Raw genomic sequence first — 12,613 nt, forward strand, 5'->3', positions numbered from 1 at the left:
AAATTTAGTATTTAAGGGCTTCCCTGAACCTAAAGATTTAGATTCCTACAACTACAAGAAGAAGGACTGCCGAGCTGACAAACCCCTGCAGAGGAAGAACAGAAGACACCAACTGCCTTGGCCCCAGACTTACCGGCCTGTCTCCTGCCTTCCAAAGAAACCTGCTCCAGCGACGCTTTCCAAGGGACCAGCGACCTCTGAATCCTCTGAGGACTGCCCTGCTTCGAAAAAGACAAGAAACTCCCGAGGACAGCGGCACTGCTCCAAAAGAACTGCAACTTTGTTACAAGGAGCAGATTTAAAGACCCCTGCAACTCCCCGCAAGAAGCGTGAGACTTGCAACACTGCACCCGGCGACCCCGACTCGACTGGTGGAGAACAACCAACTCAGGGAGGACCCTCTGGCGACTCTACGACTGTGAGTAACCAAAGTTGTCCCCCCTGAGCCCCCACAGCGACGCCTGCAGAGGGAATCCCCAGGCTCCCCCTGACCGCGCCTGTCTGAACTCCATTTACCGACGGCTGGAAAAGACCCTGCACCCGCAGCCCCCAGCCCCCAGCCCCTAAAGAAACGGAACTTCTGTGCAGGAGTGACCCCCAGGAGGCCCTCTCCCTTGCCCAGGTGGTGGCTACCCCGAGGAGCCCCCCCCTTGCCTGCCTGCATCGCTGAAGAGACCCCTTGGTCTCCCATTGAAAACTGAAGGAAACCCGACGCGTGTTTGCACACTGCACCCGGCCGCCCCCGCGCTGCTGAGGGTGTACTTTCTGTGCTACCTTGTGTCCCCCCCGGTGCCCTACAAAACCCCGCTGGTCTGCCCTCCGAAGACGCGGGTACTTACCTGCTGGCAGACTGGAACCGGGGCACCCCCCTTCTCTCCATTATAGCCTATGTGTTTTGGGCACCTCTTTGACCTTTGCACCTGACCGGCCCTGAGCTGCTGGTGTGATAACTTTGGGGTTGCTCTGAACCCCCAACGGTGGGCTACCTTGGACCAAAAACTGAGAACTGTAAGTGACTTACTTACCTGTGAAAACTAACAATAACTTACCTCCCCCAGGAACTGTGAAAATTGCACTGTGTCCACTTTTAAAACAGCTTATTGTGTTTTATGACAAAAGTATTCATGCTAATGTAATGATTCAAAGTTCCTAGAGTACTTACCTGCAATACCTTCCAATCAAGCTATTACATGTGAAATTTGAACCTGTGGTTCTTAAAATAAACTAAGAAAAGATATTTTTCTATAACAAAACCTATTGGCTGGATTTGTCTCTGAGTGTGTGTACCTCATTTATTGTCTATGTGTATGTACAACAAATGCTTAACACTACTCCTTGGATAAGCCTACTGCTCGACCACACTACCACAAAATAGAGCATTAGTATTATCTCTTTTTACCACTATTTTACCTCTAAGGGGAACCCTTGGACTCTGTGCATGCTATTCCTTACTTTGAAATAGCACATACAGAGCCAACTTCCTACACTATGCTTTCGCATCTGAGAGGACAGTGATTGTTCCTCTGTATAAGAGCCTGGACCTGGGTCGGTTCCGGGTTGTTTCGGCACCGAAACCCTGCCTGTATCTCTTTTCGGCTCCGAGGTGGCTTTTTTCTTTTTTGGAGTCGAAACCTCTCGCCGTCGATCTTCGTCGGTGCCGCTGTCTCGGCGTTGAGCCGCTTCTACACCGCTATCTCGGTGTCGTTGCTTTTCTCCAGCACTTTCTCGATCCCGAGAAGGCTGCGTGCCGGTGTCTCGACCGGAGTCGGACGATCTCGCCACTGTTTTGGCCTTTTTCGGTGCCGATGGTCGGTCACCGAATTTATGGGTGGAGCCATGGCCTGGTGGCAGTGGCGTCCCCTGGGCCTTGTCACTTTTCTTCTGTGTTGTTTTCGACGTCTTACTCATGGTTCTTTCATCGTCGAATTCCTCGGAGTCCGATTCGTGGATCGAAAAGGTTTCTTCTTCCTCTTGTTCCTCGAACTCTCGGTGCGCTGTCGGCGTGGACGCCATCTGAAGTCTCCTGGCTCGACGGTCACGGAGTGTCTTTCGGGACCGGAACGCACGACAGGCCTCTTCACTGTGCTCAGGTGACAGGCACAGGTTACAGACCAAATGTTGGTCTGTATACGGGTATTTGTTGTGGCATTTGGGACAAAAACAGAACGGGGTCCGTTCCATCGACGTTGTTCGACACGCAGTCGGGCCGACCAGGCCCCGACGGGGGATCGAAAACTACCCCGAAGGGCACCGGAGCGCGTCGATCTTCGATGCGGTGTTGAATCTAACTACGCCGATCCCGAACGCAACAATACCAACGAAAATCTTCCGATATTAACTAACTTTCCGTTCCGAAACTCGGAGCGACAGGAACACGTCCGAACCCGATGGCGGAAAGAAAACAATCGAAGATGGAGTCGACGCCCATGCGCAATGGAGACAGAAGGAGGAGTCACTCGGTCCCGTGACTCGAAAGACTTCTTCGAAGAAAAACAACTTGTAACACTCCGACCCAACACCAGATGGCGAGCTATGCAGAACATGTGTATCTACAGCGACAGATGCCATCGAACACAACATTACTGTCCGGTGGATATTTCTCCATACCAGTTTATTAGATGTAAAAACATGTATGGTTGAATCTAGATCCACCAGAAACACTTTCTTTTGTATACAAAAAGGCTCTGCTTTTGTATTTTTGTTCAAATTCACAAATATATCAATTATGTCATTTTTAACTACCGGGTTCAAGTTTGTCCCAAGATCACTACCCTGTTCTGTTCCTCCATCACCAATTATGTGCTTATTTGTAATTTATGGGTTTCTTCTCTTCATAGTGCTACATCGTAATTACAAAGGTATGAAGCTGCAAGAATGACAGCAAAGGTTTAATAAAACAAATTGTGAACGTATTTAATCTATCCCTGGGTCCCTCATTATTGCTCATATTGTTGTCTTGCGAGTCCTCCGCACTACTGATCAGGGGCGTTGCTATCCATAGTTCATCAGGTGCAAAGGCGCTAGGACCAGTGGCTTAGGGGCCCCTGAAGCCCTTTACGGTGCATTTTACTACTTATCAAATGAACAGGGCCCATTTTCCTTGAACCAAGGTCCACTTTCGTCAAGTCACTGCTACCACTGTCTTATTTCTCAGCTTTAGCCGCATGTTCTGACGAGGACTATCAATGCTTTGGTCTTGAAGTACATGCGTTGTGAGTTGTAGCCCTGGGCTGAACCCCCCCCCCAATTTATGTGCATTGTGATACCAAGGTCAGCCAGGATGAGCCCATCCCGGCTGGCTCTGCAAGCTGGCCATGGCCTCAAACAGTAGTGACGTGTGCTGGGTTTGTCATGTATGGTTTCGGACTGCTTCTGGTATTGGAGGGCCTGGAAGAGCTGCACTGGAAACTGACATCCTGTGAGGTCAGGGATAGCCTAGCCACTTTACAATCCAGTACACTTTCTGTATCTGGGACTAAGGAGTAATATAGGCCTGTGTTCCCCATGGCATGAGAAGGGAACTCTGCATCTCTCTTACTGATGTACTCTCGAAGGGCTTCAACATCTTCACTAACAAATAAGTGACTGATCTGTTTCTCAGAGATGTTATTTCAGTAATGTGTTAAAGTTTTCGGGATGTTCCAGCGCGTTTAATATGTTGGTATCGTCTCAAACCTCCACCCCTTTGGTACACATGGTTAATTTCTAAGAGGAGTGTTTTGGTGGCAAATTCACTTCCGCTGTTTGCTAGTAATATGGTGGACCACAGTTTCGTGGGTTGGTGGCGCTTCTAATGGTTTGAAGAAAATTTGTGTGAGCCCTGTTTGTGGGTTGAGTGCATCACAGGTTGAGTAAATAGCTCAAGTTACTAGACCTGCAGATCTGGTAACATTTTTGGGGATTTTTCGAGGCATGTTAGAGGATAGCTGTCATCTCAGACGAAGGAGGTTCTGGAGAAGGATGACATTTTGTGTAGGAGGTGTAACATCTAATGGGCTATTGGGGTTCGAGGGATGGGTGAGAATAGGTATGGGAGGTATATTTGGGGAGTGGATGCAAGGGAAGGGTGTCTTTCTTTCCCAATAACCCATTTGCATGGGATGTCACAGGTCCCCAATACCATTACACCCCATGGGAATTTAACCTTTCTCAGAATCACTCCTACCATGAGAGGCTACCCTTTACCAGCACTGTGCCCCAGTGTCTAATGTTTCATCCAACAGACTGTCCTTCGCAAACTACTAAAATTAAGGTGACTTTGTTTCCCCGTTCAAGCATTACACCCAATCACCCTAAAAGCCGCCATTGCTATCCCAAGCCCACACTGACCTTAAATGCATCAATACACAATAGCTCTGCAGTACCCAAAACTCACATTGAAAGAGACGGTCAAACGCTGTTTGGGGCATCTCTCAGAATACCCTCTCCAGGGTAGATCCCCAATACAGATTAACTTGGGGCCCTTCCCACTACAGTATTCTTAGTGGGAGTCCCCATCCACACACTCCCTTTAAAGGCATCGACTCCGCACACCCCTACACTGAAGCATAACCACAGGAAATACCTTGTGGGCGTCCGCCCTGCTGCCAGCGTGGGTTCGGCCGTATCTGGGCCATGTGATTTGGTGCATAGTATGTTGGTCTGCTCTGAGCCTGCAGGAGGAGAAAGAGGCATTATTTCTGGCAAAGACTTGGAAATGGAAATGTCCAGTAGGTGAGGAAAAACTCAAACGAAAGGAAATTAGTCTTTGAGGTGAGCACCACAGACTGGGATATGTTACCACACAGTGGGTAGAAGGTGAAGTAATCTCCGGGTTAAACAGTGCAATGTCACGGTCAGCTCAGGCACAGAGAAGTCAGATCAGACAAAGGAGAGAGAAGCAGTATCTACTTGTCCAACAGGACAACGTAAATGCTCATCAGGCAAGCAGGCCACATACCTGAGGCACGGCTGACATGAAGTACCCGCCAGCTGCAGGCTGGAACTGGTTGATGATAGTGTTGGCTGGCAGTGCCCGCATGCCTGCGATGCGTTGCATGTACTGGTTTGTCAGATGCGCTTTGCGTTCCTCCTTCCGCTGGGCCAGGGCTACGTACAAAGGCTTGGAACCCACAATACGACCGTTCATCTCCGTTACTGCCTTTGTGGCTTCTTCAGGTGATGAGAAACAAACAAATCCAAAGCCTTTACTGCGACCATCCTCAAGCATCACCTATAACAGGGAAGATATATCATCAGATAACAGATCAATTCAAATGTGCTGTTTCCCCCTGTTAACATCGCTCACTTCAGGGACAAGAAAACAAGGAACCAATAGTCTTAGTACAGCATCCCGCATCATCACTTTCAATTGAGAGAACAGGTCGTAAGCCAATGAGCCCATCTCTGTTGTCTCTGCCTTCCTCACTGATCCCACCCCATCCCTCCAAGGATGAAAAAAAAAACAGTCAATCCCTTCACACCAGCTGTGCTCTAGAATCAACTGAAATAGGAGGAAGCATCATTACCAATGCACATCCGTCAGAGCTGCACCCACTTCCTCCTAATCACCCCCATTTGATGTTTTCTTTTCTTTCTGTAGCACTGTAAATTAAGAAATATCTGTTGCGTACAACTGAGATCTCTTCACACTGAAGGGACCTCAAATGTACACAAATCAGAAACACAAGGGACACTGATGTGTCTTTCTAGGGATGTGAAACCATGCTCCTTTTATTACAGAACTGGGACTGAATGCTCTTCTCCTTGTTCAGCTAAGAAGCACCCCTTTCTAAAAAGGAGAGGAAAGAAGACTGCTGTCTAGATGTTGAGGTGTACACTGTTCACTCCTGAATGGAGAGTGCACTGTTTTGTCGAGATAAATGGGAGACATACCCCTCCCACCTGAGGAGATAACTTATCAGAAGTGCATTTTTCAAGGGAAATGACTCCAGTCCGTGGGATAATCAGAGCGGCTGTGTGTCCACTCCCTGTGTGTTCCAATTTGATCTGATGTGGGGTGAGAGGTAAGCCCGTGGCAGGCACTGTTCTCCCTCACATCTCTCCTCGTCGCCCACTGTAGTTCATCTGTATCAGTGTAACAGAGCTGTAGAGACAGAGCACATTGTAAGTAAAGCCGCTGTCTGGAATCACTCTGTATTGATGTGGCACCCACTGATCTCCTCGAGCACAGCAGAACCCGGGCAGTAATCAGGTGGGTGCATCTTACAAGAACGAATGATCATAACTGCCCATGTTACCTGAACCCGCCTCCATGCTACTGAATAATTGCTCAATACTAATCCAGGACATGGAAAATGTTATTTGCCTGTAACATTCGGTTGGTAGCTTTACCTAGGCAGCTTCACGTGCTCTTCTGCCATCTACTCTTAGGTACAGAATACTATGGGCCACTCTTAGTAAGTCACAAATTACAGTGGAAGGAGTGGTACAGGCAGGTGGTTGAGGGGTGGAGAAGGGTAGGGCTGGGGAGAGTTATCAGATCCTGTCATGGTGCCTGGCTATGCCTCTGCCTCAAATCCCTAATCAATCAGCCACACTTTTATTTGTGCAGATTCACCCGGACACTTGTAAAGAGGTCCTTAAAGTTCTCCCCTTGGTTCCGGTGCCCTTATAAAGAAAACAGTAAGCCTTGTTCGAGTCCTGGTACCTTCGTTGAGTTCAGGTCTACAAAGCAGGCTTTTTCTCTCTGCTTCTGGTTCTCTCACAGAGTGCATCTAGACAACACAGTATTCCTCTCCCCGCCTTCTGTATCCTCAGTCAGCTGCTCCCCAAGTTACACTACCTTGGCGCTGGTGATAGAGCCGAAAGGAGAGAATTCTTTCCGCAATTTCTCATCATCGATGGTGTCATCCAGGTTCTTAATATACAGGTTCACGCCCTGGAGGCAGAAACAAAACCATTAGAAGGCTCTGAGGAGGTAAATGAAGGAGAGTGAAAAGAGTGTGTGATAGAAAACTGGCCTTATAAGGAGAGAGGAGAATTGGTGTAAAGATGAGAGGGGACCATCGACTACAGGTGTTTTGAGAATGACATACTGTGAATGACTCAAAGCCCACAAAGCTCCTCAACTCCAGGATATATTTTTCCTTGGCAGCATATAATATGTGCGGTAAGAGTGTGCAGCATTATAAACAAGGATACACAGTTCTATTAATAACCACATTTGCACAGACTCAACCGCGCAAGAAGGGAGGGTATGTTGCATTAAAAACTACAGTCCATGAAATCTGCGAAAGTACTGCTGGGGGCAGGCAATGTTTTGCTTTTGCAGCCTGTTCTAATTTTAGATTCATATGCTATGTGTCAACTCCAGTACAAGTGTTCAACGCTCTAATGGAAACATTGAGCCAGGAACAGAAATAAATAAAATAATTCTGGTAAAAGCGGAGAAAGAAAACGCAAAGAAGAGAAAAAGGAAATCGTTCCACTCGCCAGGGTGTTTCTGCCACTTTGTCAAATGCGTGTCTCCATCGGCTGAGAGCCCAGCCACACGTGGGTGAAGGTGGTGCGGCCATGTGCCCAACAGCACATACAAGGAAGGCGGAGGGGGAGTACAATTACAAGGAGCTGGGATACAATGACATCACAGGGGATAGGAGAGCATTTACGACAATCACCTCTTGGCGCTTGTGCTCTTTTGGCCAACGTCACGCCCCCTACAACGGGTTTCCATTTTTCACTGTGGGGTCAAATCGTCAACCATCTACTCTTGATTCCATAGGAATATGGAAGGGGAGTAGAGAAGATAACTCAGGATTCTCATGAAATATAGAGTATAAACTTCCAGTGCCCTATTCACATGCTGTACTCAGAGAGGCTCCTAGGTTTAGGCCAGTGGGGGCAGAATGGAAACTTGCTCAAAGGGAGTTGGGTAGAAGAGGAGAACGGGGTATGAATTAGAGCAATACATCTGCACGGAGACAGCGGAAGGATGTGAGCATTTATCCAAACCCTACTAGCATGTAGTTAACAAGTGAGTTTTACCATATTTGACGGGTGAGGGAAGAGGAATTAAAAAAAAGACAACTGGAAGAGGCAAAGGGTGCTCCTACCTGGTACCTGCTGATTCTCTCCTGCTTCAGCAGCTCAAACTTCCTCTTCAGCTCCGCCTGGCGCTCCACTTTCTTCTGAGCCCGGCCAACAAACACCATTTTGCCGTTGATGTCTTTGCCATTCATTTCTTCTACAGCCTGGAGGGAAACTTCCATCAATATGGATTCAACACTAAAATGCCTCTGTATTCTCAGTGCCAGGAAAAACACCCTAACAGCAGAACCCTTTGAAGCTCCGAATGATTCTCCACTCTACCCAAAATCACACCAAAACTAAGAAACTGAGCCCCCAATTTCAACCTAAAACTCCAGAGACAAGAGGATGTTCCTAACAGGGATACCAAAACTCTTGTGACTACTAGAGCCCTCTTACATTTCATCAAGACAACCAGGAACACCAAACACCTAACAAAGCTTAAGACACGAGGTCTCCAATTAAACTGCCCAATATCAACCCAAAATCTGAAGTAACCAGATGTCCTTAATATGCTACCAGTATTGAACTTTATTCCCCTATAAAATCGAAGTCAAAATATTAAAATGTTACATCACCAGCTCTTGATAGTACATGACGAGTCATTGAGCGCTGTCACACAGATCTCTAAAACTATCAATGCAACTTCTCTTTAAAATTGTCTTGGCATTCTTTTAGACCCAGAAAGTAAACAATACCTGCAAAAAAATAGCATAGAGGGACTTTGCATTTTTGACACCTCAATACTTTATTTGTACTCCAACTTCTCGAGACATCACAGCTAAATAATGGAGTAATGTTACTCTCTGAACTCTTAAATGGTATCAGAAATACCCCTGCATCTGCCAAGTAACGTCAGGCACACACTCTGAAGTCTCAAGGAAAGTCAGATTTTCTGATTACTAGGGCAATGACAAATAACGTGAGCTCTGGAGCCATGTTTGCGATTTGGCAAGAACCTTGAGTTATATAAAAATGTATTTTGACACCTAACAATGTAAGAGATCACATGAATCCCTGAGTACTCTAAGATACACTTGAGTGATAGTCTTGGATATTCGTATCCTTCCACTAATGTTAGATACTTATGGGCAATATTTTAACATATTAATTATGTCAAAGGTCTACAATATTTTCAGATACTCTCAAAGCAACAGTAATACTTCGGACCTATTGTTAAATACTGTGAAGTCCTCAGGAATGCCAGGTACTTGGATTCATATTTTCACATATTATGAACCTTCCAGTGACGACAGATACTCCTGAATAAAATATTACGACTTCTTCAGTGACAGCCACTCTCCCCATAGGTACTTCTACTACTGGTAGCACTGCATACAAGCCTCCGACTCCCTGTTAGTGCACCAGTATTAGCTGTAGATGTCTCTCTTTCTCTTCTCTCTCAATCCCAACAACAGCCTTAGAAGAGGTTTTCACCTGATTTGCATCCTCATGTTTCTCGAAGCTGACAAAACCAAAGCCTTTAGACTTGCCGCTAGGATCCGTCATGACTTTTACGCTAAGAGTCTTCCCTGAAATCAAAGAGAACAATGTTACTGGTAGCTGAGAAGACAACAGAAAACGTTTGCCTACAAAAACACCTCCTCCTAAAGAAACACTTGCCAAAAGTATGTCAACACAGACATTGATCTGCGAGGACTGCCTGCGACAGATTTGAGTGTCCCCATGAGCAAGGGTTTGAGGAGGGTGCCTACGTGTGCACAATGTGTGTATGTATTTGACAATCACTGAAAACAAAACAAAGGTTAAAGGGACATTATAGTTAGGTAAAAATGTCAGTTAAACAATGCCTTTTTGAACACACAAAACAGCTGAAATTCACCAGTTACTGTTGTCTCAAGTAAGTATAACTCGCGCCTCCACCATGCAGAGCTTTGCCATCAATGATGTAATTGCAAATGTTGCAGTAATATTATCAATGATGTCATAGAACATGCCATGAGTGATGTAATATATGGGGTAATTAGCCGTGCACAGAAAGAGTGTGTCCAACCAATCCCTTCCCCACTGCCTATCCCTTATATATAAAGCAGATCTATCATCTTTTTAAAAAAAACACCAATAATTTTAATCAAATGTATATTTCAATAATACACACAATGCAATGTTTATTAATACTGATTACTTAAAAATATTTAATAACGTTTTATTTAAATACATGTCTGTGACTCTTTCTTATTACCTAGTTTCTTTTATTAGTTTCTGTGGGTGAAACTAGAGATATTATAATACACAACCACAGTATCAGCCCCTAAAAGAAGCTGTACTCCCAGCTGTAGCGCAAAAGCTCTAGCTTGGGAAATGAATTAAAAAAATATATTGTAAGTTCTCCTGGGGTCACGGTTTCAATGAGCCAGGAGACTTACTGTTTTTTTCTAATGTTGCTTTTATATTTTCGTGAAGATAAGTCAAACGGTGCCAAAGACATGAGCAAAACAAAAAACTCTTTGTCTAAGGCAAAGGTTGGTCCTAACACCAGGAGGTGTTAAGTATGGAAAATGTTACTTACCCAGTAAGCATCTGTTCGTGGCATGTAGTGCTGTGGATTCACATGCTCTGCATACTCCTGCCATCTAGTGTTATATTCTGAGTGTTGCAAGTTGTTTTTCTTCGAAGAAGCACTTTCGAGTCACATGATCAAGTGACTCCTCCTTCTTGGTGATACTGTGCATGGGCATCACCTCCTTTGTTAGACTGTTTTCCCACAGGCGGGTGAGAAATGGAGTGTAGAGGAAGTATAAAAAAAGAGATGTCAATGCAAATGTAACTATATATGTACAACTATATATAAGTATAATGTAACTGAAATGGCCACAGGCATCCGGGGAGGAGGGAGGGAGCATGTGAATCTAGAGCACTACATGCCACAAAAAGATGCTTATTGGGTAAGTAACATTTTCCGTTCGATGGCGTGTGTGGCTGTAGATACACATGCTCTGCAAAGACTGTTAAGCAGTGTCTAGCCTGTGGGAGTTGCAGCTGACTGGAAAAGTGTTCTTAGTATTGGTTGGCCTACATTAGCTTGCCAGCGTGCAAGTACATCAACACAATAGTGTCTTGTAAATGTATGTGGTGTAGACCATGCAGCTGCCTTACAAATGTTAGCTACAGGTATATCTCCAAGGAAAGCCATAATGACTCCCTTTTTCTGGTAGAGCGTGCACCTGGAGTAACATGAAGTTGTCTTTTTGCTTTAGCATAACAAGTATGGATACATTTTACTATCTATCTAGTTATGCTGTTCTTGGATACTGGTTTGCCTTTATGAGGTAGTGAGAAAGCTACAAAGAGCTGTTTGGTCTTCCTAAACTCCTTAGTTCTGTCAATGTAGAACACTAATGCTCGTTTAAAGTCTAAAGTGTGAGGACTCTTTCAGCAACTGAGTTAGGTTGCAGAAAGAAGACTGGTAGCTCAATGGATTGATTAATATGAAATTGCGAGACCACTTTAGGGAGGAACTTCAGATTAGTGCAAAGAACCACCTTGTCCCTATGAATTTGGAAGACTGGTTCTTCCAAGGTTAGTGCCTAGAGCTCTGGTAACATGGTAACACACCTGAGAGACGTGATAGCAACAAAAACAAAATCCACTTTCCATGAGAGGTACTGAATAGGACACAAGTGAAGTGGCTCAAAAGGAGGACCCTGGAGCCTGGTAAGCACAATATTGAGGTTCGATGACGGTGCACCGGAGCACTCGGTGAAATGACCTGTTAAAGGCATTCCATAAATGCTTTGATTATTGGAGTCCTAAAGAGGGTTTTATGTTGTCTGTTTTGTAAGTATGCAGCTATGGCTGCAAGATGTAAGCAAATGGAGGTGTAAGCTACATTAGCTTTTTTTGGAGATGAAGCAAGTAGCAGACAATGTGTTGCACAGTAGCTTTAATGGGATTCATGTGTTTGGGTTGACAGTGGAAGCAAAGTGTTTCCACTTTGCAGCATAACATGCTCGGGTAGTGGGTTTACGAGCTTCTCTGAGGATGTCCCTGCATTCTTAGAGAAGCTCATAATTTCTCAAATCTACGTAAATACTCAGATCTAAGTAACCAAACTCTATGAACTCAGGAGCCACATCGCAAGGTTGAGAGATTTGGGGTCTGGGTGCCTGACTTGACCCCTGGTCTTGAGTGAGAAGGTCTGGCCTGTAGAGAAGCTTCTTATGGGGTACTACTGAAAGGTCCAGTAGTGTGGTGAGCCAGGGCTGGTGTGCCCATGTTGGAGCGACAAGGAACATGTTGAGAGATGTTTGCCCGATCCCTAGGACTAGAAATGGAATGAGAGGGAGAGATGGAAAAGTGCATGTAAATATCCCTGACCAGTTCATCCATAGAGCATTGCCCTTGGATTGAAGCTGTGGATACCTGGAGGCAATGTTTTGGCATTTTGTGCTTTCTGCTGTGGCAAAAAGATCTATTTGAGGTGTTGCCCACTTCCGGAAGGATTTTTGAAGAACTTGGGGGGTGGAGTTCTTATTCGTAGACTTGTTGCTGCATCCTGCTGAGCAGGTCTGCAAAGTCGTTGTCAGTTCCTGGGAGATACTCTGCCACTATGTGAATGTGATGT

The 12,613-nt window shown here is 45.5% G+C and overlaps 1 protein-coding gene and 1 non-coding gene across 3 annotated transcripts in view; both read right to left on the minus strand.

Annotated features, from left to right (window-relative positions):
- PABPC4 (poly(A) binding protein cytoplasmic 4) overlaps positions 1-12,613 on the minus strand; it is a 196,504-nt gene that overhangs the window by 130,806 nt on the left and 53,085 nt on the right. For both annotated transcript variants that reach the window (XM_069223417.1, XM_069223418.1), the window contains exons 5-9: positions 9,466-9,560; positions 8,055-8,192; positions 6,785-6,880; positions 4,940-5,212; positions 4,565-4,652 (exon numbers count right to left, since the gene is read on the minus strand). In XM_069223417.1, the coding sequence (XP_069079518.1) occupies positions 4,565-4,652; positions 4,940-5,212; positions 6,785-6,880; positions 8,055-8,192; positions 9,466-9,560 (690 nt within the window). The remainder of the gene's footprint in view (positions 1-4,564; positions 4,653-4,939; positions 5,213-6,784; positions 6,881-8,054; positions 8,193-9,465; positions 9,561-12,613) is intronic.
- On the minus strand, positions 6,073-6,201 carry LOC138286285 (small nucleolar RNA SNORA55). The gene has a single exon (XR_011201944.1). It is a non-coding gene; the product is annotated as a small nucleolar RNA SNORA55 (small nucleolar RNA).

The sequence above is a fragment of the Pleurodeles waltl genome, chromosome 3_1, assembly GCF_031143425.1.
Source record: "Pleurodeles waltl isolate 20211129_DDA chromosome 3_1, aPleWal1.hap1.20221129, whole genome shotgun sequence".
NCBI classification, from domain to species: domain Eukaryota; kingdom Metazoa; phylum Chordata; class Amphibia; order Caudata; family Salamandridae; genus Pleurodeles; species Pleurodeles waltl.